Source organism: Nerophis lumbriciformis, linkage group LG08 (genome assembly GCF_033978685.3).
Source record: "Nerophis lumbriciformis linkage group LG08, RoL_Nlum_v2.1, whole genome shotgun sequence".
In the NCBI taxonomy this organism is placed as follows: domain Eukaryota; kingdom Metazoa; phylum Chordata; class Actinopteri; order Syngnathiformes; family Syngnathidae; genus Nerophis; species Nerophis lumbriciformis.
Genome location: NC_084555.2, coordinates 18,364,890 through 18,390,484, shown reverse-complemented (window position 1 = coordinate 18,390,484; position 25,595 = coordinate 18,364,890). Strand labels below are relative to the sequence as shown.

At 39.4% G+C, this 25,595-nt stretch overlaps 1 protein-coding gene across 1 annotated transcript; it reads left to right on the top strand.

Moving 5' to 3' along the window:
* The first annotated feature begins 37 nt into the window (after positions 1–37).
* ivd (isovaleryl-CoA dehydrogenase) lies at positions 38–25,173 on the top strand. Its single transcript, XM_061968379.1, has 13 exons — positions 38–81; positions 149–283; positions 12,935–13,024; positions 13,153–13,204; positions 13,287–13,456; positions 13,528–13,621; positions 16,052–16,182; positions 16,279–16,375; positions 16,441–16,534; positions 16,627–16,708; positions 16,860–16,964; positions 18,727–18,799; positions 23,548–25,173. The coding sequence occupies exons 2-13, from the start codon at positions 152–154 to the stop codon at positions 23,679–23,681; spliced, it is 1,254 nt and encodes a 417-aa protein (XP_061824363.1). The 5' UTR covers positions 38–81; positions 149–151; the 3' UTR covers positions 23,682–25,173.
* Positions 25,174–25,595: the final 422 nt, after the last annotated feature.

Sequence of the window (25,595 nt, the reverse complement as noted above, 5' to 3'; positions counted from 1 at the left end):
AGTATGTATTATACCTACTCCAACATCTAGAGGGCGATAATACTCTCACACCCTTGTTGGCAACGCGGCTAAAGCGTCAGAGTGAGACCTCTATTTTCTTCCCGTTTCGGACGCGTCGCTTCATAACTTTTTTAATTGTTTTATCCAGAACATGTTTGCCATCAAAAGTGGTCTTCGCCTCTGCCCCAAGCTGTCCATCCCCGCGCTGCTGAGGCGAGGATGTGCCGGCGCTGCTATCCCGGTGGACGATGTGGTGAATGGACTCACGGACGAGCAGACTCAGGTTAGCCGCAGCTGCTAAGATAACATGACAACACACACAAAGTTCTCCCATTTTTCTGCTGGAAAAGAGTCGCGTTTAGTTCTCGTAACTAAGTCACTGTGTGCTGTTTGTTTTACGGACACGGAATGACTTGTTCATTATAATATTTCAGCCACATGCATGTGACCTAACGTTAGCTAATGGTGCACTCTAGGACCGTGTACTAGTAGCCTAGCTAGCTAAACTCCATTCTTATAAAAGTTTGTCAACTTAAACGAAGGAAGTACTAAATCCTAATCTGTTCAGGTCATGCATGCCTTTTTTTGAAGGTTGACACGGCGTCTGTTGTCATTTGTGAGTACTGGGTGCAAGTGGGTGGGTTTCATAACAACCATTTGATTGGGTGACATTGTCCGCCATGCCCGGCATTTAAAACGTTGAAAGAAAACGTAATTTATTTCATTTTCATTGTGACATATCAAATAATTTGCGTGAAATTGAGGTAAACGCACTTTTCTGTATTTCTTGAACAATGCAAAAGATTGAACAAGGACATGGGGTCAAACTGCATTCCGTGTGTCAGGTTTAAGCACCGAACTATCTATTAAACAGAACAAGAAGCAAGGAATCAGGCAGAGACAGAGTTCAATTTTGCTCATGAAGAAAACTCATGGCGCTGCACACTCAGTTAAAGTCTCCCCCATACTTGCCAACCTCGGCCAAAAGGTGAACCAGGAAAAAGTGGCTAGAAAGTGATTTTCGTTCCCACGTCTGGGCACTACTCTTTTTTTGCATTTTTGAATAGACAATGCCATTGTGGACATTAGGTTAAAAGTTCTCCGCAAAATATCCTGGCGGGTTTTTTTAGAGCCATACATGTATAAAAATAGGAATTACAAAAAAACGAAAATCTTATGCAGCTGTTTTGTCTTGTAAACATATTTACATTCATTCTGGAAACATAGTCTCTCTCACAAATTGACATTAATACATATACCTAACATTTGAGACAAGTATTTTAGCATTGGTATACTTTAATTTGAATTTGAACCATGAAACATACAAAACAAATGAAAAAAACGCTTCAAAACAAGTGAATAGCAACCTGTACAATTGAACATACACATGGTACATTTTGCTAAACAATGATGTTTTATACATTAACAATTTCAGTAGATACTGTGTTATAAGAGGAAGTAAAACATTAAATTAAATAAAGAACACTTTGGCCCAAAATTCTGACATCAATCAAAATATCGAATAATGCCGAAAAATGGAAATACAACAAAAACTGCATTACAGTTTAGAATGTGTACACAATATGGTATACAACAATATTTACATGAACAAAACAATGTGTTGATTTTTTTTTAAATACATTTTTTTATTATTTTGTCTTAACTTTGCACATTGTTAAAGCTATATCTCAAGAAATCTTTGATACATTGTCCTCAAATTTGGCACAAACTCAAACAATGATTATTATAATTTTTTTAAGGTCAAGTGCACTGTAACCTCATATTCTATTTTTAAAGTATTTAATTTAAGTAACTAAAAAAAAAGAAATAGTAAAATACTCTGAGGGATTTTTCTCAAATGGGGCAAAAACTCAAATTTTTATTAGAGAACTAACTGATTAAGTGTCACTTTGCGTATTCTGAACGAGGGAGACATTGTTCATCTCTTAGCTATCACTAGCATCAGAGCCTTCTTCCCATGTGCTTTTATCCTCTGTTTCCATGGAAATATTGGCACAATTACGGCAGACGAACTGCTTTACGGTAGACGAAAACGCGACTGCTGCTGTTGTTGTGTGTTGTTACCGCGCTGGGAGGACGTTAATGAAACTGCCTAACAATAAACCCACATAAGAAACCAAGAACTCGCCCTCTATCATTCTACAGTTATAACGTGATTGGGCAGGCATGCTGTTTATATTGTGGGAAAGCGGACGTGAAAACAGGTCAGGTCCGCATGGAGCTGGAGGGCGCGTGGCCTCCAGCTCGGCCTAAATTTCGGGAGATTTTCGGGAGAAAATTTGTCCCGGGAGGTTTTCGAGAGAGGCGCTGAATTTCGGGAGTCTCCCGGAAAATCCGGGAGGGTTGGCAAGTATGGTCCCCCCCCCACGCTCCATCGGATGCTCCCTCCCCTCCCTGGCTGACCTGTACAGCTCCCGCTGTCTCAGGAAAGCACAGAGCATCCTGAAAGACCCATCCCACCCCGGGCACTGCCACCTAGAACTGCTACCCTCGGGCAGACGCTATAGGGTGCTAAAAGCGGGCACAAATAGACTAAAAAACAGTTTTTACCCAAGAGCCATAGTAGCATTAAACAGGCACTGATTGAGCACAATGTGTCCGTCATGTCCTCATGTGTCATGTCTTTTTATTTTTTTCGGACTATAATGTGCAATAATGTTATATGTATATATATGCATATGTATGGATATGTGCATGTGTGTGGATATATACATATATATATAGATACATATCTTCTTTTTTATCTTTTTTTACTTTTTATATTACTAAATTATTGTGTATGCACCTTAGGGGATCTGCTCCAATTTCGTTGTTCTTTGAACCTGTTCACTGTAATAATGACAATAAAACTCTTATTCTATTCTATTCTAAGGAACAGCCCCCGCGCCCCCCATTTTATTCAGGAGTTCCCTAGTTACATCGCTGAGGCTGCTTCTAAACGGAGGGGTCACATACAAACCCCGTTTCCATATGAGTTGGGAAATTGTGTTAGATGTAAATATAAACGGAATACAATGATTTGTAAATCATTTTCAACCCATATTCAGTTGAATATGCTACAAAGACAACATATTTGATGTTCAAACTGATAAACTTTTTTTTTTTGCAAATAATCATTAACTTTAGAATTTGATGCCAGCAACACGTGACAAGAAGTTGGGAAAGGTGGAAATAAATACTGATAAAGTTGAGGAATGCTCATCAAACACTTATTTGGAACATCCCACGGGTGAACAGGCAAATTGGGAACAGGTGGGTGCCATGATTGGGTATAAAAGTAGATTCCATGAAATGCTCAGTCATTCACAAACAAGGATGGGGCGAGGGTCACCACTTTGTCAATAAATGCGTGAGCAAATTGTTGAACAGTTTAAGAAAAACCTTTCTCAACCAGCTATTGCAAGGAATTTAGGGATTTCACCATCTACGGTCCGTAATATCATCAAAGGGTTCAGAGAATCTGGAGAAATCACTGCATGTAAGCAGCTAAGCCCGTGACCTTCGATCCCTCAGGCTGTACTGCATCAACAAGCGACATCAGTGTGTAAAGGATATCACCACATGGGCTCAGGAACACTTCAGAAACCCACTGTCAGTAACTACAGTTGGTCGCTACATCTGTAAGTGCAAGTTAGAACTCTCCTATGCAAGGCGAAAGCCGTTTATCAACAACACCCAGAAACGCCGTCGGCTTCGCTGGGCCTGAGCTCATCTAAGATGGACTGATACAAAGTGGAAAAGTGTTCTGTGGTCTGACGAGTTCACATTTCAAATTGTTTTTGGAAACTGTGGACGTTGTGTCCTCCGGACCAAAGAGGAAAAGAACCATCCGGATTGTTATAGGCGCAAAGTTGAAAAGCCAGCATCTGTGATGGTATGGGGGTGTATTAGTGCCCAAGACATGGGTAACTTACACATCTGTGAAGGCGCCATTAATGCTGAAAGGTACATACAGGTTTTGGAGCAACATATGTTGCCATCCAAGCAACGTTACCACGGACGCCCCTGCTTATTTCAGCAAGACAATGCCAAGCCACGTGTTACATCAACGTGGCTTCATAGTAAAAGAGTGCGGGTACTAGACTGGCCTGCCTATAGTCCAGACCTGTCTTCCATTGAAAATGTGTGGTGCATTATGAAGCCTAAAATACCACAACGGAGACCCCCGGACTGTTGAACAACTTAAGCTATACATCAAGCAAGAATGGGAAAGAATTCCACCTGAGAAGCTTAAAAAAATGTGTCTCCTCAGTTCCCAAATGTTTACTGAGTATTGTTAAAAAGAAAGGCCATGTAACACAGTGGTGAACATACCCTTTCCCAACTACTTTGGCACGTGTTACAGCCATGAAATTGTAAGTTAATGATTATTTTCAAAAAATAAATAAAGTTTATGAGTTTGAACATCAAATATCTTGTCTTTGTAGTGCATTCAATTGAATATGGGTTGAAAATGATTTGCAAATCATTGTATTCCGTTTATATTTACATCTAACACAATTTCCCAACTCATTTGTAAATGGGGTTTGTATTATGCAAGCTGCTCAGTAGACACAATACGTGATTATTCAGAATGGAAATGTGCTGAGCCTCGTGATTTTGCCTTATCTTCGTTGAGGTACTTGAGCTCCGTTCTCGGCTGTTAGTAGGCTGAGAAACAGAAACTGCTACGGCAAGGCAACTCCTAGCTTGCAGTGGAAGATAACAAGTTATGTGCCTTTGCACGAAAAGAGTTGTGTGATAACTTATATATAATTATTCTAACACCATGTTTCTAGTATTTTGTCTCTTGCCTTTTTTACAGGTGAGCAATTTGTAACTTTCATATACCTCCTGTATTAAACCGTATGGATCATGCGACATTGCGACTGTTATGTGTTTTGTGCATCTTTAGGCCATGTCCACACGAACACGGAGAGTTTCAAAAACACATATTTTGGGTTAAAACAATCTCCATCCACACAAGTGTTGTTTCAAAACTGTCTATGTCTACACACAAACACATACACCTGCTGTCATACACATTTTGTCCAATTAGAAGCCTGAAAAAAGCAGCAATAGCTGAGTTGGTGGCATTAAACCTCCTAATATGTTTATTTAAAAAAATACTTAAGACGTACAATGACATGTACATTATCTTTAAAACCGGCCTGCACGTACACAGAGCCCTGGGAACGTTATTAAAGAGCGAATGCACGCCTGTGCTGCTGAAACCCAACACTCATAGAATTATACCATGTTCAGCAACATGGGGATGTATTACATGTGCAGTGAAGTGTACATTATTTCTAAAATCAGCACACACTAACAAGCCAAGGAAACCATTTTCAATCAATCAATCAATGTTTACTTATATGGCCCTAAATCATGAGTGTCTCAAAGGGCTGCACAACCCACAACGACATCCTCGGCTCAGATCCCACATCAGGGCAAGAAAAAACTCAACCCAATGGGATAACAATGAGAAACCTTGGAGGGGACCACAGATGAGTGGTCCACCCTGGGTGCATTTTGCATGTTTAAGTGTCTATATAAAGCACACGGACGTGCGTGTGTCACTGCAAAGCTCTCATGGAATTCATCATCAGCCGTTGTCAGTCCACTGCTGGACGAAAGCCTCAGCATGTTTCTGCCATAGTGAACGATCTCTAGCTGCTCCCTGCCACTGCACTGTTCCCTCTGGAACTGCTGGGGACTGGGGGCCGTCTTCTTGGCGTACTTTTCATGCTGGTTATTAGCCTACACCTTCCACGCTGGCTTGGTGCGGGTTGGAAGGGGTATTTTATATCAGAGATCCTTCTCCTAGACCAGGGGTTGGCAACCTTTACCAGTCAAAGAGCCATTTTGACTAGTTTCACAAATTATAGAAAACAATGGGAGCCGCAAAATTTTTTTGAAATTTTAAATGAAATCACACTGCATACAAAGTTTTTTTTTTGCTTTGTGCTATGTATAAACCAGGGGTCTCAGACATGCTGCCCACACCTTTATGGGGAATTTGAAAGCTGGTGCGGCACGCTGGTTTTAAATGAATGGCGCTTGTCAGCGTCATGCGTGCCGTGATGGTACAGCATACAGCACCCACTACAGCCAGCGTGCCTGATCAGCCACACGTTATATGAGGCTTCCGCTTGCAAGGCATACTTGGTCAACAACCACACAGGTCACACTGACGGTGGCGGTATAAAAAAAAAAACTTTAACACTCTTACTAATAATGCGCCACACTGTGAACCCACACCAAACAAAAATGACAAACAAATTTCGGGAGAACATTGCACCGTAACACAACATAAACACAACAGGACAAATACCCAGAATCCCATGCAGCCCTAACTCTTCCGGGATACATTATACACCCCCCGCTACCAAACCCCGCCCACCTCAACCGATGCACAGAGAGGGGGGGTTGATGTGTGAGGGAGCAGGGGTGTATAATGTAGCCCTTAAGAGTCAGGGCTGCATGGGATTCTGGGTATTTGTCCTGTTGTGTTTATGTTGTGTTACGGTGCAATGTTCTCCCGAAATTTGTTTGTCATTTTTGTTTGGTTTTGGTTCAAAGTGTGGCGCATTATTAGTAAGAGTGATAAAGTTGTTTTATATGACCACCGTCAGTGTAACCTGTGTGGCTGTTGACCAAGTATGCCTTGCTGTCACGTACGTGTGCAAGCAGAAAATGTATATTGTATAACAAATGTTGGGCTGGCACGCTGTTAATACAGATTGTAGAGGGCGCCAAATGTTGTACCATCATGGCGCGTCCTTATTATAGCCGTAAGGGTGAAAATCGGTTAATATTAATCCTGGGGGTTTTCTGCGAGAGGCACTGAAATCCGGAAGTCTCACGGGGAAAATTGGGGGGTTCAGCAAGTAAGCTGCAGAGCCGCATCAGAGTGATCAAAGAGCCGCATGCGGCTCCGGAGCTGCGGGTTGCCGACCCCTGTCCTAGACTAATTGCCTTACTGGGCTGTTGAACTTAGTCTGTCCTGTTGGTTGTCCGCGCCCCAATTACCCAGGGACCCGCTCAGCTTTATGGCGCTGACCGCCCGCCAGTCACAAGAGAAGGTGCAAACGGTTCTTTGTGTGCATTTTATAGACGTTAGTTGGGACTCACTAACCCCACACACAACATCCCATCTCATGCCTGGATGTAGTTTAATGTCATACCTAGGACTTTGGAATTATAAAGCATTTAATCATCGATATAGTAATATGGTACATGTGCAATGAAGTGTATATTGTCTTTAACATCATTACACACTACAAGGAGGACGCTACATTGTTTTTGTTTTTTTTAGTTGCTTGGTCTTAGAAGCAAGACACGTAAGTTAACTTCATGATTTGTCGTTAAACAAGGACTAAAAACATAAGATAATGTTGCACCTTTCTTATGACACAGAGCAAAAAGTCTTGGTTGTCAAAGTTGTCCCATCGGGTGGCGATTCCACAGCAATCGTATCCAAAACAGCTGACTGTCATTTGCACCGGCGAGAGTGTCGCAAAGCCCATTATGATGTCTTTTTTATTAATGTTGAGTGAAAATAGCAGCATGTTTACGTTCAAACATACATTAAGTCCTCTTATAGTGTGTTTAAAGCCAGCAAAGCAGTGTTGTTGAGCATGGAAATGACAGCGCACAACTGTGACGTCATCACAAGTCTCCGTTTGTGCCATGTACACGCATACGCTAAGCGGAGAGTTTTGGATCTCCACACTTGAGCCAGTGTTTGCAAAAGTCTGCGTTTTTAAAGACAAAAGTATGCATCTGCGTGTGGACAAGAGGCCTAAACGCAGCGATAAGTATGCGTTAATTAGGTATCTGTGTTCGTGTGGACATGGCCTTAGTCTATTTAAATAGTCTTATTACAGTTAAAAGTACACTGTTAACGCGATAATTGTCATGTTGATTTATCCATTGGATTTTTTGCATTGCGTTATGTGAAGTAACGTACAAAAACAGAAATCAACAAAATCAGTGAAGTTAGCATGTTGTGCATTCATTTACCATGAATTGATTTACGTGGACCCCGACTTAAACAAGTTGAAAAACTTATTCGGGTGTTACCATTTAGTGGTACTGAACTGTGCAATCTACTAATAAAAGTTTCAATCAATCAATCAATCCATCCAGACCTGTCTCCCACTGAAAATGTGTGGCGCATTATGAAGCGTAAAATATGACATCGGAGACCCCGGACTGTTGAACAACTTAAGCTCTACATCAAGCAAGAATGGGAAAGAATTCTACCAGAAAAGCTTCAAAAATTGGTTTCCTCAGTTCCCGAACGTTTACTGAATGTTGTTGAAAGGAAAGGCCATGGAACACAGGGGTAAAAATGCCCCTGTGCCAACTTTTTTGCAATGTGTTGCTGCCATTAAATTCTAAGTTAATGAATATTTGCACACAAAAAAATGTAGTTTCTCAATTTGAACATTAAATATCTTGTCTTTGCAGTCTATTCAATTGAATATAAGTTGAAAAGGTTTTGCAAATCATTGTATTCTGTTTTTATTTACGATTTACACAACATGCCAACTTCATTGGTTTTGGGTTTTGTATTTAGACCCACAGGTGTTGCTAATTTCAATGACTAGACAGGCGATAGAAGAAGAAATATAAGTTTCTAGAAGAAGTGACGTCAAATTTTTCCCTTAATGAATGTAGCTGGGATAGGCTGCAGCGCCCCTGCAACCCCAAGAGCGACAAACGGTAGAAAATGGATGCAAAATCATATGATTTTGAAACTTGAAAACAAGTTGGGGTTTTTTTACGTGAAAAAAATAAAGGAATTTGATAATGTATTGTGGTCTCCAGAATAAGTAATTTTACTAAAAAAGACCGCAACTTGGTACTTTTAATGATTCCAAGTTGCTATTTCATCAAGAGGAGGACATACGAGCAATATGCTGACACATACAACAGGTACTAATACCGCCGATAATGTTAGTACTACTACCTGTTAAATTGAAATGAATGCCTTCTCATTTAGATGAGCATGAGGAGATGTATTCTGAGGCCGGCAGTAATGGCTTCAGTTCACGAAGAGTACCACTCGGCCAGGAATAACAAATGTCACAGAGCAGTAACTAAGTTTGTGGTCAAAAGCTTACAACAATTTGCCACATAGATGCTCCTTTGGTAGGTGAATGTTCAATTGTAGTAAGAGAAAAGTTGCATGTTTTCCGCCAACCACATTTTCGCTGAGTCATTATATTATACAGATGAAACTAATAAAATTAGAATTCTGTACAAAAGTCCATTCATGTCAGCAAGTCAACTTCAAATGTGAAACTAATATGTGATATTAACTCCTTACATGCAAAGTGACATGTCAAGCATCTATTTAATACAACTTTGATGATCGCGGCTTACAGTTTTGTTTTGTTTTAAATTGAGCTTTTCAATTTAATATCAACATTATATCAAAAGAAGGTTAGAAAAATCTCATTTTGCCATGAGTCCATGTCATTATATTAGTTTCACCTTGTAAATCTAAACAAACCTTTGCACTATATACTGTACGGTACATTTTCTAGGTAGATGACAAAGTTTTTTTTTAAGTTTTAAAAATGTTAGGAAATGTTACAATCTTGTGTAATTTCCACATGTTGTATTTTGTTAAATTTCACAGAATCTTTTTTTTTTTTTTAATATATATATATATTTTTAAAAGTTTTTTTTCTATGCTATGTACCTCTTAAGACCTCACTGTAAGGTCATGTTAGCTCTAAACTAAACAAAAACATAGTCAGAGGTCACATTGTTATGAGGGACACACTGTATCCTGTCAGTAAAAAGGAGTTAAACCAAGAAAAGTCTAAATCTATCATACCAATATGTGTTCTGATACGTTCTAATAGAATGTTATGATTGACGGTATCGAAAGCAGCGCTAAGATCAAGTAACAGCAACATGCCTTGAAACCGGGCCGAAAGGGTTCACAGACATTGTTAGACACTAAGAGTTCATTTAGCTGCTGTGCAACAATTTTTTCGAGGATTTTTGAGATAAAGGGAAGGTGGGACACCGGCTGGTAGTTTACCATGAGGTCAGGATCGAGGTTAGGTCTCTTGAGCAGAAGATGAATTACCGCTTTTATGAATGCTAGGGGAACAGTACCAGAGGAAAGTGATAAGTTAATATTTTTTAGCACTGATGGTCCTAATATTACAAACAGCTCCTTAATAAGTTTCCCAGGAAGTGAGTCAAGTAAACATGTTGTTTGTTTTGTTCCATTTACAAGTTGCAAGAGTTCCTCTAATGTTATTTTTTCAAAAAGAGAGATTATTTTGGAGGGCGAGATCTGTCGTACATACGTTTGCATCTGCGTTAATAGAACCCAGTTGGAGCTGGGACGCGTTATCTTTAATCTCCTTTCTAATGAGTTAAATTTTCTTAGTAAAAATGTTTATAAACTCATCAGCCGAGTAGGTGGAGCTACTTTGAGAAGTTTCTTGTTGGGTTAGCGATGCTACTGTATTGGACAAATATTTAGGATCGTTTTTATTGATGCGGATGAGATTGGAGTAGTAATTAGTTTTAGCTAAGGTAAGCGCGTGTTTACACGTTATTCTGCCCTCCCTGAATGTCTCAATTTAGTTTGCCAAATATGAAAACAATCATTTGAGTTAGATTTGAAAAAAAATAACTTGAGCTGTTTTGTTGATATTCTTCACATTAAAGTCACTGTAAAACTAACCACACTAAAGAAAGTACATTACATACACATGAAGTGCACATACATTTAGAAATTACATTATTTGGAATAAACTAAAAAAGCAATACAGTTATGCAGGATGAAAGTTGCGCACTCATGCCGTTAGCTTAATGCTATCGTACAATTGACTAGCTTATTGACAAGCTAACTGAAATTAGCATGGAGAATTGCAGGGCACATATACTGTATATAAACAATAATTCACACTAACATTCATATCTATGGACAATTTACAGTCTCCAATGAACCTAACATACATATTTTTGGAATGTGGGAGGAAACCGCACCATCAGTCTTATTAGCCATCCCAGCAAAGTCCTACTGAAAATAATACGAAATAGGTTGAAACCCTATGTTGAAGCTGAAGAACAGGCTGGATTAGAGCAGGGCGGAGCACCACAGAACAGATTTTCAACACCTGCAGCATCAACAACACCTTTACCATGTGTTCGTAGACTTTAAGAAAGGCTTTGACCGGTATGGCATGCTGCACTGTGGGCAACCATGAGGCAATATAACATCAGTCCTAACCTTGTCAGAGTCATTCAACATCTGTACAATAAAGCTACCAGCGCAGTTCTCTACAATGGCGCTATTGGAGACTGGTTCAGGACAACAATTGGAGTGCGCCATGGATGCCTTCTCTCTCCCATTCTCTTCAACATCTTTCTGGAGTGTATCATGACGGATGCCCTGGCAGATCATGAAGGAACTGTCAGCATTGGAGGCAGACCAATCACCAACCTCCGTTTTGCAGATGATATCGATGGGCTAGCTGGAGAAAAAAGAGAACTTGCCAGTCTAGTTGAAAGGCTTGATACCACCTCTTGAGCCTATGGAATGGAAATCCATGCTGAAAAAAACAAAATGATGACCAACAACAACAATGGCATCCGCTCGGACATCAAAGTCAATGAACATGCACTGGATACAGTGTCGAGCTTCAAGTACCTCGGAGCAATCGTGTCCGATGAAGGATCCAAACGGGAAGTCCTTGCCAGAAGTGCTCAAACAACTGCTGCCCTGGCAAAACTCAAGCCCATATGGATAGACACAAACATCAGTCTGGCATCAAAGGTGAAATGACAGCGCTCACTTGTAATGTCGATCTTCCTTTACGCCTGTGAAACATGGACCCTTACAGCAGAGCTGCAGAAGATAATTCAGAACATGGAAATGAGATGCTACAGAAGACTCATGGGTATCTCCTACACCCAACATGTCACAAACGAAGAAGTCCGGCAAAAGATCAGCCAAGCCATCGGCCCACATGATGACCTGTTCACCACGGTCATTAAGCAGAAACGGAGGTGGTACGGACACATCACCAGATCCTTAGGCCTTGCAAAAACCATCCTTCAAGGCACCGTACAAGGTGGCAGGAGACGAGGGAGACAAAAGAAAAGATGGGAAGATAACATCGGAGAATGGACTCACCTGAAACTCACTGAGGCAATGAGAGCTGCTGAGGACAGAGAGGGATAGAGAAAGCTGGTCAACAGATCGTCTGTGGTGTCCCAACGACCCTCCGGGGTTACAGGATAGGAGGAGGAGGAGGAGGGAGGAAACTGGAGTGCCCAGAGAAAAAACACACATGCACGGGAAACTCTGCTTGCATTATTATATATTATGATTACACTACATTATGATTATTTTGATTACATTATACTGTGTGAATGTGAGTGTGAATGTTGTCTGTCTATCTGTGTTGGCCCTGTGATGAGGTGGCAACTTGTCCAGGGTGTACCCCGCCTTCCGCCCAAATGCAGCTCAGATAGGCTCCAGCACCCCCCGCGACCCCGAAAGGGACAAGCGGTAGAAAATGGATGTACATTATAAAAAACTAGTTTTTATCGGGTATTTCTTCAGTTTAAGAGTATAATGTAGACAAAAGGTCTGAGTCTGTGTCCATGAAGCCAAATATTTTCTAAACTACATTTTTGCATTTTTTGCATCTTGAGACAAGAATATAATGCTTGACAGTCTATATATATATGTAGCATATCTTCCTTCACTCTTTATTTTCGTAGTTTCATGCATTTGTATGTATAAAGTATAAAAAACGCAAATCAAAACCTAAATTAAGATTTTGGAGAGAAAAATCGCAATGAGTTTTTTCTCAAAATCGTGCATCTTTAGTGTATATCAGTAATATCTGTCAAGTTAAACCTTTTCTGTTGTCGTTCTCTTGCGCAGCTCAGGGAAACGGTTCGCAGATTCTGTGCAGAAAAACTAGCGCCACATGCTGACGAGATAGACAAGCAGAATGACTTTGCAGGAATGCGGGTGAGTTGCTATTCTTTTAAGTGCACAATGCGTAGACACCCTGGAGCAACATCTTTTTTTGTAGCAATGAGAATATCACAAGTTGTTGATGCACGGAGAGGATGCGTGTTGTGTTCCGTGTGAGACAGGAATTCTGGAAAGATATGGGTGAGATGGGACTGCTTGGCATTACTGCGCCAGGTAAGATATTCTTCAATTAATAATTTTTGTATTCATATGTTTTCATTTACTCAGTGAAATTTCTTCCCTGCTTTACTTTCAGTGGAGATCGGCGGCACGGGATTGGGCTACCTCGATCACGTCATCGTTATGGAGGAAATCTCTCGGGTGTCAGCGGCCATCGCTCTCAGCTATGGTGCCCACTCCAACCTGTGCGTCAACCAGATGGTGCGACACGCCAATGAGAAACAGAAAGAGAAGTACATGCCTAAGGTAAGAATGTATATGCTTATGTTAAAGAATGGCTACACTATGATCTTTTTTTAGTTACAATTTTTTTACAGTTAATGACTGGAGAGCACGTGGGTGCCTTGGCCATGAGTGAAAACAATTCCGGCTCCGATGTTGTGTCCATGAAACTGAAGGCCAAGAAGAAAGGTATACCTCAGTCTTAGTTATCTTTAAGGTCTAACACAATGTTTGACATTCAAACCATCTTCCCCATAATATAAATAATGAAAAGTTTACACAATACTTTTCTGGGTCTGTTGCCATCATAAAAGCTTCATTGACTGTGCATGTTTTAATTAAGTGTAGAACTGCCAACTCTTCCACCTGACTGACGTTAAAAATTGATTGTGATGTTTGTGTGGATGTAAAATACTGTAGTATTAGTCCGGTCGTTGCAAGAATGATGACAAGGTGGTCGATAAATCAAATTTCTTGCTGTGACAATTGTTATGTGGGATGAATTCCACAACAAACAGTTCCTAACATTGTGACGTTATGTTGATGTGACACTGTGAATTATACGATCTGGGGTCAACACAGAGTTGTTACTATGAAAACTAACAGGATGGTTTTATTTTGTTCATGCGTTGCTGCCCCGCTCTATCCATCTGTGCAAAATTGCCTGGGCCTTGCTCCGACATCATGTAAAAATAGAAGCCTTGCGTATTTGCCCCAGAAACCTCCGAAGCTTAGGAGCTGGTGGCAGTTGACACACATTGACGAGAGTGGAAACTAGGGATGTAACAGTAACAATTTTAATGATAACCGTGGTAAAACTCCTGACGAGTGTTACTGTTTTAAAATAAAATCATTGAAAAACGGTGATTGATAGCTGCACTTTGATAAACTCACGGACTGACTGGCACCAGCTCGCTAGCTTAAATGTTAACATGAAAGCAAGAGAAATTAACGTGTCTCCCTATTAAGAAACAACCCACTTCAATCTAAACTTATATAAACACATTGCTGTCTGAGCAACTAAGCTATTTAATTGTGCACATTGAACCTGTGAGCTGTTCTCTCTTAGGACAGATTGATCGTTCTATAATCGGAGGAAAACGAGACAGAGGTGTTTTTTACGGTGTGTTCAACGACAGCTAAACAGAGTAGGATGCCACAAAATAATGAAAAATAATAGATTTTATATGTTACACACTTTTAATTGAAAAAAATCTTGAAGTGCTACAGCACAAACTATATTTAAAACAATAAAAAGTTAGCCATTAAAACAGATAAAACAAAAAGACTGAAACACTATCAGTGAACCTAAGAAACACAAAACATGCAAAATAGTGGGTTTTCTAACAGTGTGTCTATTCTTTTAGTCGATGAAAGCAAAATCATTTGGTCAAAAGATTTCAATGTGGGTATAAGTACTTTTTGAGTACATTCAGCAAATAGCAAGATAATAATAATAAGTAAATTTTTTTCACGATAACCATGGTATGACATTTTTATATCGTTACATACCAAGTGGAAACGTATCGGTTTCTCAGCTGTTCCAGAGTCCAGCTGGACGGAACCAGGAATTTGGGGCAAAAGGCCATGTTTTTGAATAAATTCTCCAACCACATGGGTGGCATTTAAAAAAAATGTCTGCCCACATAAAAATCCATATATTGTCAGTCATGCTCACTTTGTCCAATCAGAAGCCTGAATAAGCAATCGCAGCTGACTTGGTCGCACATTATACTGCCTCTCTTGATCAATATAGTGACATACTAGATGATGTATACAATGATTTAGTGATGGGTCAAACCATTTTATGAATTGCGGCATTATTAAGCACCAGGAGTAATAGGTAATGTGTCCCTCAAAGCCTCGATTTGTGTGTCATTTGAGGAAGAAAAATGTGCAGCTGCTGTGTCAATTGTGAAGCACCAAATTTTCATACAGCTCAACTTGTGCCAAATAAGTCAGGAGTGATTTGACATTGGTTTTCGTCACCATCATTGAATTAAATGGAACTAAGAAAAACCAAATATTTCACAGTTTGGGATCATTTTGGTCTTTTTGCGCCAAATCAGGTAAATGCTCTACTTTTCCTGGTTACTATTTGGCTCATTAACCAGAATTGCTCGTTTCATGTTCCTGCACAGCTATAAAACTAAAGCAATTATATTTGCTATTAATGTTATTTGCAGGTCAAATGTAGTTACTTTTTTTAATCCAGCAAATGGCCATTTTGAAACACCCACACAATATCAGTGCAGTGTCAATACAGCTTGTAAGTCTGCCATACACTCACTTACGCATTATTTACTTTATTACTACAATGACATGACAGCGCCGTTGTTTTTTTAATCACCCATGCGTGCTTTAAGGCCGACACCAGCCAATCATGTTATTATAAAATAGTTTCAATGACAATGTCAGTTTGTCGTTTATATGTATTTTCATTTTGCATTGTTTTCTGCATGTATGTCCAATGTGTTTTGTGTTCCTATTTTGGGGTGTCTAGACTAATTGGATTTAAATCATTTATTGTGAGAAAAAAAATACTTCCTCTGACATTTTGGAACTAACAAATACTGGGGTACCACTCTATTCTGCAACATTTCCGTGTGTGTTCTGCAGGTGATTACTATATTCTCAATGGCAACAAGTTCTGGATTACAAACGGACCGGATGCCGATGTCCTGATTGTGTATGCCAAGACTAACCCAGAGGCATATCAAAAAGGCATTACAGCTTTCATTGTTGAGAAGGTGAGACAAGAGCGGCTTAGATGAGGCTTTGGTCAACATGTTAGCGATTGATTCAACTGTCTGCTCCTCTTACCTCCATGTGCTTTTGTCCCGCAGGGGATGCCGGGTTTCTCTACAGCCCAGAAGCTGGACAAACTGGGCATGAGGGGGTCAAATACTTGTGAGCTGATCTTTGAGGACTGCAAAATCCCTGGTTTGTCCCTTAAAGCACTCTGCACTCTTATTTTATTCTGATTCCATGTTTCTGTTTTGTTTTAGAGGAGAACATCTTGGGTCCATTGAACAAGGGCGTTTACGTGATGATGAGCGGTTTAGATCTGGAGAGGCTGGTTCTCGCATCTGGACCTGTTGGGTAAGGAGATACTCTGGCTGCTGTTTTAATATTTTGACACCGCCTGTTGTGATAACAATGTCAACTTTAAATAAAATTTTGCGACCGTTCAGCATCATGCAGGCAGTTTTGGACTTCGCTGTCCCCTATCTACACGTCAGAGAAGCTTTTGGACAGAAGATCGGACAATTCCAGGTTTGCCCTTTTTTGTCCATTCGCCCGAATGCAGCTGAGATAGGCTCCAGCACCCCCCGCGACCCCAAAAGGGACAAGCGGTAGAAAATGGATGGATGGATGGATTAAAACACTGCAGAAATGAACCGAAAAACGTTCTTTGTTTCAACAGCTGATGCAAGGCAAGATGGCTGACATGTACACCAGGCTGAGCTCATGTAGGCAATATTTGTACAACGTGGCCCGGGCCTGCGACAGAGGACACTTCAGCGCCATGGTCAGCCTCTCATCTACTTGACATATAACATTACAGCACAATATCATTAGATTCTGCACCACAGAAAGCTTCAATCACAACACTTAACTGTTGATGTTCTGCTTTTTGAAATAATCTTGCCTTCTTCCAAACGGGTTGTTTGGAATATGAGACGTTAGTGACTATTTTGCCTTAGTTACGTCAGCTGATATCCCCATATATGTAGAGGTTTGCCTGCTGTGTTTATCCAGTTGTAGTCAACAAGTTCCTTCTTTTTCTCTCTTTTCTTGTCGTGGGGAAGACATGCTCATACATCCTAAAATCGTCCGTTGTTGCCATTTCCAATAAAAAGTAGCGTATAGTGCTAACTTATATTTGTCAGTACACTTGATATGGAAGCCTTAAAAACTACAACATGGCTGACATGGAGATAGTGCAGTCGAATGGGCTCGGACTGTAGGAGGGTTTCGGCACGTAAATAAGACCGCCCACAAAACAGCTCAGGAAGCGGCTTGAAGACGGTCTAAAAAAACTAAATCTATGCAAAATTTTGACCAAAGAACCACCATTACATCTTATGCAGACCAGTGTTTCTTAACCATAGGGCCGTGTTGGGCCGTGACCGCTCCCTACAGGGCCGCCAAAAATATCTGTTTCTAAGCCGTGGTCCGTATAGGCCTCAGCGATATTCAGTTGTAATACACTTTTCCACCACTTGTGACAGTAATGACAATATGAAACAAACAGAAGAAGCATGAAGCTGCTAAAGTCAGAGAACTTTATTTGCGCAAAAAATATGACTCAAGAGATGATGCTGTATTTTCATTTGCACTTTAATTTTATTGACAGTTTAGTAAAGAAACATATTCATTATTTATTTAATGTATTTATTTTAGCACAACATAGTTGCATGTAAATTCATTTCTTGTCAGTTATGCAGTATATTTGATTCGTACTTAGTTTTCTAACCAAGTCTAATCTAAGCCTAAGGTTTATGTGTTAAATAAATAGCAATCTTAGTGATAAGCACGTGCTTTTATATCATTTGAAGTGAAGTTAATTATATAGCACTTTTCTCTAGTGACTCAAAGTGCTTTACACTGTGAAACACATTATCATTTAAACCAGGTGGGTGGCACTGGGAGCAGTTGGGTAAAGTATCTTGCCCAAGGACACAACGGCAGTTACTAGGATGGCGAAAGGAGGATCGAACCTGGAACCCTTAGGTTGTTGGCACTGCCCCTCTATCAACCGAGCCACCCCGCCCTATTTGACAAAGTTGTAAACTGTTAAACTAACTGTAAGTATAATAATAATTAATAATAATAAAATAATAATTATTGAATATGATTAAAATCAAGAGTAACATTACTAATTCAGTGTTAATATTTGAGTAGTCCCCTTAATGTGGTCCACAAGGAAGTGTTTTATATTTTGAAAAAAATCATAACATGATCATTTTAAATGAGATTTTATTTTCTTACTTACAGTAGACAAAACCAAATAGTTATGTAACCTATTTGTATTGAAGACGTTTAAAAATAACAGCAGATTTCAAAATCTTGAAATAAGTGATAATCGTAAATAGTATGTGTGTAGAAATGTGTCACTGGGTTCATGCAGTCTTCCTACAAAAAGAGCACCACATCATATTTTTACATTATAAGCAGTTTTGCTAGTGGGAATTAGTCTTGCTCCTGATAATGTCCCAATCTGGCAACAACACCTGACACTTAATCCTACACCAGCACACAATAATTGTTTCTTCATGTTGCCATTGCAGGACTGCGCTGGAGTGATACTATACTGTGCTGAGAACGCCACCCAGGTTGCGTTGGACGGCATTCAGTGTTTGGGTGAGTCATAAGACCTCTGCTGTATCATTAGCAATCAACAAATCAGTCAAATAACCTTTTATGGACTCTGGATCCACACTGATTGCGTTTTCTTGTTTTGCCCTCGAAACACATTTTTAGACTGTTAAGTGGAAGGTGGCGCTTTTACTCAAAGGCTATTTTAGCCAATGAGAGACCTGAAGATATTTCATCCATTTGTTATACTCCTTGTTCTCATGTGGGTCATCGGTGAGCTTGAGTCTACCCCAGCTGACTTTTGGACGTGTCACCAGACAATCACAAGGCACACTTATAATTGGAAAAAAATAATAAACAAAAATAAATTGCGTTGCCCATAATGAAAACTTAAAAACTAATCTTGTCAGCATGTTTGCAATATTCCCCAAATTCAGTTGTGGTGACCAAAAAAGCAGGTAATATATAGTCTGTACGTGTGTGTACTGTATGTATATATATATAATTTATTTATTTGTTGCGGCTACTTCCTGATTGTCCGTATACATAGTGTGCACTAGAGATGAAGGAAAGAATGGATTCTACAATGCATCATGGTTGGTACGTGCTCGATTCTGAATCGATGGACAAACGTCCAAACATCGATTATTTATTCATGTTAAATAAACTAACACAGACAGTTCTAAAATGCTAGACACGCACGGAGGGAGGTGGAAAGTGAAAGCCATACTAACCACTAAACTGGCTTGAATGTGAAAAAGTGAAACAACAAAATACATTTTTGGGGGCTTTTCAATAGAAGTTAATCCAGAACCATGTTACAACAGAGCGTAACCAGCTAAAAAGAGAAACTTAGTAAGTAGATTAATAAATCAGAAGAACGAATGATATCCACACAGTGTGGCAACATTGTGAGCCATAGCTATGAATTAATAGATATATGATGCACCTCTTTGTTCTTCGTCTGGGCGTACCGTGGTTATAAAAGACACTAAAATGAAAACAACAAATGTGTGCGCTAGGTAGGCACATCACTTAGCAGGCTGCTACAGTGCTCACATACAGTATTTACATCAGCAGCCTTAAATACAAATTATATTAATATACAATATACGGTACAAATGATTATATCAAATAATAATTAAGGATGCATAAATAATTTATTTATTGACAACTCGGCACTTGTGTTGAATTTGTGGATTCTGATTGGGCTTTGACTAGAGATGTCTGATAATATCGGACTGCCGATATTATAGGCCGATAAATGCTTTAAAATGTAATATCGGAAATGATCGGTATCGGTTTCAAAAAGTTTTATTTTTTTGTTTGTTTGATGTTGTTTTTTTGTTTGTTTTTTTGTCCTGTTCAGCTTCTCAGGCAAATCATATAGTTGATGGAGATGCCCATATTGGCTGTTCAGATTGAGCCCAGTTTATAATTTCCTGTTATACAGTATGCCAGGCAGTCTTGCACTAAAGGAGGACTATGTTATTGTTTACTTTATTACTCTAGTATACTCTGGACTGAAGCTGTGTGCCTTCATTGTTTTTGTAGCTGTTGTTTTGAGGCATGTTTAAAAAAATAATAAAATAATGCACTTTGTGAACGTCAAAGTATAGTACTTCCCATAGTTGTAGTGGGTATCAGGATTATCTCAGGGAGAGCATGTCCCAAATTCCAAGCTGCTGTTTTGAGGCATGTTAAAAAAAAATAATGCACTTTTGACTTCAATAATAAATATGGCAGTGCCATGTTGGCATTTTTTTTCCATAACTTGAGTTGATTTATTTTGGAAAACCTTGTTACATTGTTTAACATACTCAGTGGCCTCGTGGTTAGAGTGTCCGCCCTGAGATCGGTAGGTTGTGAGTTCAAACCCCGGCCGAGTCATACCAAAGACTATAAAAATGGGACCCATTACCTCCCTGCTTGGCACTCAGCATCAAGGGTTGGAACTGAGGGTTATATCACCAAAAATGATTCCCGGGCGTGGCCGCTGCTGCCCACTGCTCCCCTCACCTCCCAGGGGGTGATCAAGGGTGATGGGTCAAATGCAGAGAATAATTTCGCCACACCTAGTGTGTGTGTGACAATCATTGGTACTTTAACTTTAACTTTAACTTTAATGCATCCAGCGGGGCATCACAACAAAATTAGGCATAATAATGTGTTAATTCCACGACTGTATATATCGGTATCGGTTTATATCGGAATCGTTAATTAAGAGTTGGACAATATCGGAATATCGGCAAAAAAGCCATTATCGGACATCTCTAGCTGTGACATTTAGTTAGCGTGCGCTGCACATGTGGCCAGTCACACATACGATATGTGTTGTTCACATGCGAGCAATGCATCATTTTTGCAAATAGGCTCAATCATGTCCAATTTGATTCATGTATTGTTCATGTCAACAATGTTCTGTTGTGTTTTCATAACTGTTGACACAAACCTGCTTGTCTGTGTGATTCATTCAGATAGTCCTCTGCCTAAATGGGCTGAAACAAGAGAGCAAAGTCATTATTTTTCACAATGATCTGGACTTTTCTACAGAGGCACACGCTGTTTCCTGCTTTATGAAGCTGGCATTGTGTGACGTCATACATGAGGCACAATGAAATGCATGTCAGCAACCATTTATTCACTTACACCGCCTGCCCACAGGTTACGCTCGTTTGTATATGTAAACATCGAAAAAGCAGGATTGATTTGAGGATTTATGGCTAAAAGTGACAAAAATAAACATGTTTGCTAAAGTTAGTTTACTTTGTTGTTCCGTGGCTGTGTGGACGTGAACAGGTCAGCGTCATGTACCTTGTGTCAATGCGTCACGAAAAGATTGCATTGCACGAAAGATAAGATCCAAATCCACTTTATTTACATAGCACTATTGACAAACCGTTTCTAGGCTGCTGCACATAGAAAAAAATACCAAGTGATTCAATTAAAAGCATTTAAAATAACAATAGGTAAAAGAGTAAAATCAGTTTAAAAAAATAAAAACACCAAAATACATCAAATGCCATTAGTGGAGTTCCAGTCAACGTGCCACCCATCATTATTTGCCAATTTCTGTGGAAAAGTTTGTGATCGCCTGATGCCAATCAATGTCTTGCAATGATGATAACAAAAAAGATCACTTGTGGCTCATACCTTGCAGCTTGGTCATTTTGATGTCAGGAGGCTACTACTAGCAGCTACTGCTAACTGTATTTTTGTCCATACACGGTACAGAGCGGCCCCTCTAAGTTAATATCACCTCCATTGCGGAAAATAAACTTTATTTGATATAAGTATTGTTGTCACAGTGGAAATGGAGAAAAGGGCTACAAATGTGACACATTGGGCAACACATGCTAACGCTAAGCAAGAACTACTCAGTGGCCTAGTGGTTAGAGTGTCCGCCCTGAGATCGGTAGGTTGTGAGTTCAAACCCCGGCCGAGTCATACCAAAGACTATAAAAATGGGACCCATTACCTCCCTGTTTGGCACTCGGCATCAAGGTTAAATCACCAAAAATGATTCCCGAGCGCGGTCACCGCTGCTGCTCACTGCTCCCCTCACCTCCAAGGGGGTGAACAAGTGGATGGGTCAAATGCAGAGGACGAATTTCACCACACCTCGTGTGTGTGTGACAATCATTGGTACTTTAAGTTTAAACAACAGAAGAATAGTGCTTAGTTCAATTTACCCAACATGCACATAGAACTGCGTTACAGCAGAAAGCCGAAAATAAAAGGAGATTTACAAGTAGATGAATTAGTCTACAGAGAGAACAATATTATAATAACAGATGTCTTCATGGATTTTTCTGCTGATTATAATTGTGATTTAAAAAAACAACAAAACTAAATCATTTTGTGATCCTACATTTTTTAAAGTCAAATATATTAGTTTGGCCAATACTGCCCCTGTAACTACATCGTATTGCATTGATACACACATTTGTAGTATTACCCACTACTTGTTCACTTCCCAAAAAGTAAGGTGATTTCATGGTTCCTTTTTCAGATCACATAGAGCCCACTATACATAAGTAAATCTTTTGTTTTGTTAATACGTGTGATCGTATCAGCTGATCTCACTTATGTATGATCATATTGGAATTGGCAGAATAAAACCCTGTTCAGAACACCCTTAGATACCTCTGTAGCAAACTGCAAATTCGAAATGACTTTTCACAGCAGCACTGTAATGCATGAGCACCTAAAACGGTATCAAGGGAGAAGTATAACTGCTATTTAAATCATTTTCTTTTGTAGCCACGACCAAACAACTTGCATTTAAAGTTTCGTGAAAATGTTGGTGATTTTGGGGGGAAATTAATTTGTAAAATGTCTTGTTCCACTACACTAAAAAAACAGTTAGATACAAGAATAAATTAAATGGACGGATTAATTGATTACCCCAAAATATTATAGATGGATTAATCAATTCATGAAATAATTGTTTGGTGCAGCTCTACTTGACAGTTGCTAGTGAGCGTGTATCATTTAGAGCGATGCATTTACTGCAGGTGGGAACTTTTATATACTACTAGTTCACTTCCCAAAAGAAAGCCAATTTCATGGTTCCTTTTTCAGATCACGTAGTCTATAGCACTCACCATAATCATAAAAAAAAAAATTGAATACATGTGATCATATCCTACTTGACAGTTGCTCGTTAGCGTGTCCCATTTAGAGCGATACATTCACTGCAGGCGGGGACTTTTCAAAAGTTCCACCTAATGAACAGCGTTCAGATTACTTGTCACATTATTATTCCACTTTGTCAATTACTCTGTCGCCAGGCGGTAACGGCTACATCAACGACTACCCCATGGGCCGCTTTCTGCGGGACGCAAAGCTGTACGAGATCGGCGCAGGCACCAGCGAAATCCGCCGCCTTATCATCGGACGATCCTTCAACGCCATGTACAAATAGGAACGCCTCCTCACATCCCTTCTGCCTTAACGTGTTTGACTCATTGCTGACTCATCATGTTCATGTACAGTTATTACATTATGCAGTGTAAACATCCCTAGTCAGAAAAATACAATGTTAGTCATTTCCATATCAGCATTTACTGCTATTACCAAAATGGTGAGATGTTTCTGTTAAATTACATTTATGCATTAAAAATGAATTGGCACTTTTTTAACACTCCATTTTCCAAAATCCCAGCTAGTATTTTCTATTGTTGAGAAATAGTTCTTCCTAATTCATTCGTATGAGAATAACACTGAGGATATTTTCTTTTGGAAATCAAACCCAGAACGGCCAATATTGCATTCATCGCCAAACTTAGCCGTTGACGATTGTACTTTGTTGATCAGTTCTACCGTGCATGCAAACTGAAACAGAACACTTGTTAGACTTCTTTTAGTAGGAAATTACTTTTATGAGTGTTTTCTCTTGTTTCAATCAAACTCATCGTGTTAATGTCTTTCTGGATGCATTATAAATATGTAGATGTACTATTATGTATGAAATGTTTGATGTTTGTTTGCTGTAAAATAAAATTAGTTTCTAACGCTTTGTGTTATAAATGTACAACACAAAGCGTTATAATATATAACATACAGTAGTTGTATATACTGTGTATTGTTAGTTTTTTTTAACAGTTATGTAAACACTATAATAAATCAAATATACATTTTTAGACCTACATGGTATTAGTTACTCCCTTTTTAAAAGCACAATATTTTGAACAGCGGTCACATTAGCCAGGGCTCCATTCCATTTAAGTGCATTAAAAAGCCATAACACTAAGAGACTTGCACCCTAAGTGGAATGCATCCATGAATAATGGAACTCTTGGTGTTTTTTCCTGCTTAAACAATAATCACACATGTTGCAATGATGAAAGACAGGGGAAACTGACGTGTCACACAACACATTCCCTAATCATTAAATGACATGCAGCAGATGGTTCCTTCTATTTTGGTGGCAATTTTACCTTCACATGACAAAAACAACTTTCATAATATTGTAAAAGAAGTTAAACAATACAGGATTGCAGTCTATTTGTGGAGGTGGTGTGTCGCGTGATGACACATTTGCAAAAAGTGAGTAAAAAACATAAAAAGCAAAACGAATACAATTAAAACTACAAATGAACTTTGTTCTGTTGCTTCTTTTTGGTCATTTTTTAATGTCACAAACAAGACCTGCAAGTGCTTTTAGATGGGGGAGGGGACAACAGCAGCACCCAGTGCTCATAAAGAAGAGCAATACATGCTTTCATGTCCGTCTCCAAAAGACTTGTTGCAAGCCAGTTTATTTTTCATTTTAAGTATAATGGTTTTAATTATTTGCTAAATATAGCAACAACGTTTCTAAGCTGGCTACGCTAATTATCCCTTACGCATTCTCTGGCAGACCGGGTGTGTTATAATGTGTTTATGAGCATTAATGTCACAGGTGTCAAACTCAAGGCCCGGGGTGTGGGGGGAATGGGGGCAGGTCTGGCAAGCCACATCATTTTATACTACCTGCAAAAGCCTGGAAAAAAAATGTGTCTATAAAATACTTTAAAAATTTTTGTGTCATTTTCCAAAAATGTCCTCTTTTTTTTTTTTTAACAAGATTCATTTGTTCTTTCAATTTTGACCTGAAAAATTTTAAACTTTAACTTTATTTGATCATGTCAAATATTACGTTATATACTGTCTTAAAAAATATGTTAGTAAAGGTACAAACAAATAGTTGGCACTCAGCATCAAGAGTTGGAATTGGGGGTTAAATCACCAAAATGATTCCTGAGCGCGGCCACCGCTGCTGCTCACTGCTCCCCTCACCTCCTAGGGAGTGAGCATGGGAATGGGTCAAATGCAGACGATAATTTCACCACACCTA

Bases quoted from the DNA above. Each gene is read 5' to 3' on its own strand.
- ivd (XM_061968379.1), top strand. From the start codon at position 152: ATGTTTGCCATCAAAAGTGGTCTTCGCCTCTGCCCCAAGCTGTCCATC. The intron at 13,205-13,286 runs GTAAGATATTCT...CTTTACTTTCAG, and splicing joins GCTTGGCATTACTGCGCCAG to TGGAGATCGGCGGCACGGGA. The intron at 16,535-16,626 runs GTAAGGAGATAC...GCGACCGTTCAG, and splicing joins CTCGCATCTGGACCTGTTGG to CATCATGCAGGCAGTTTTGG.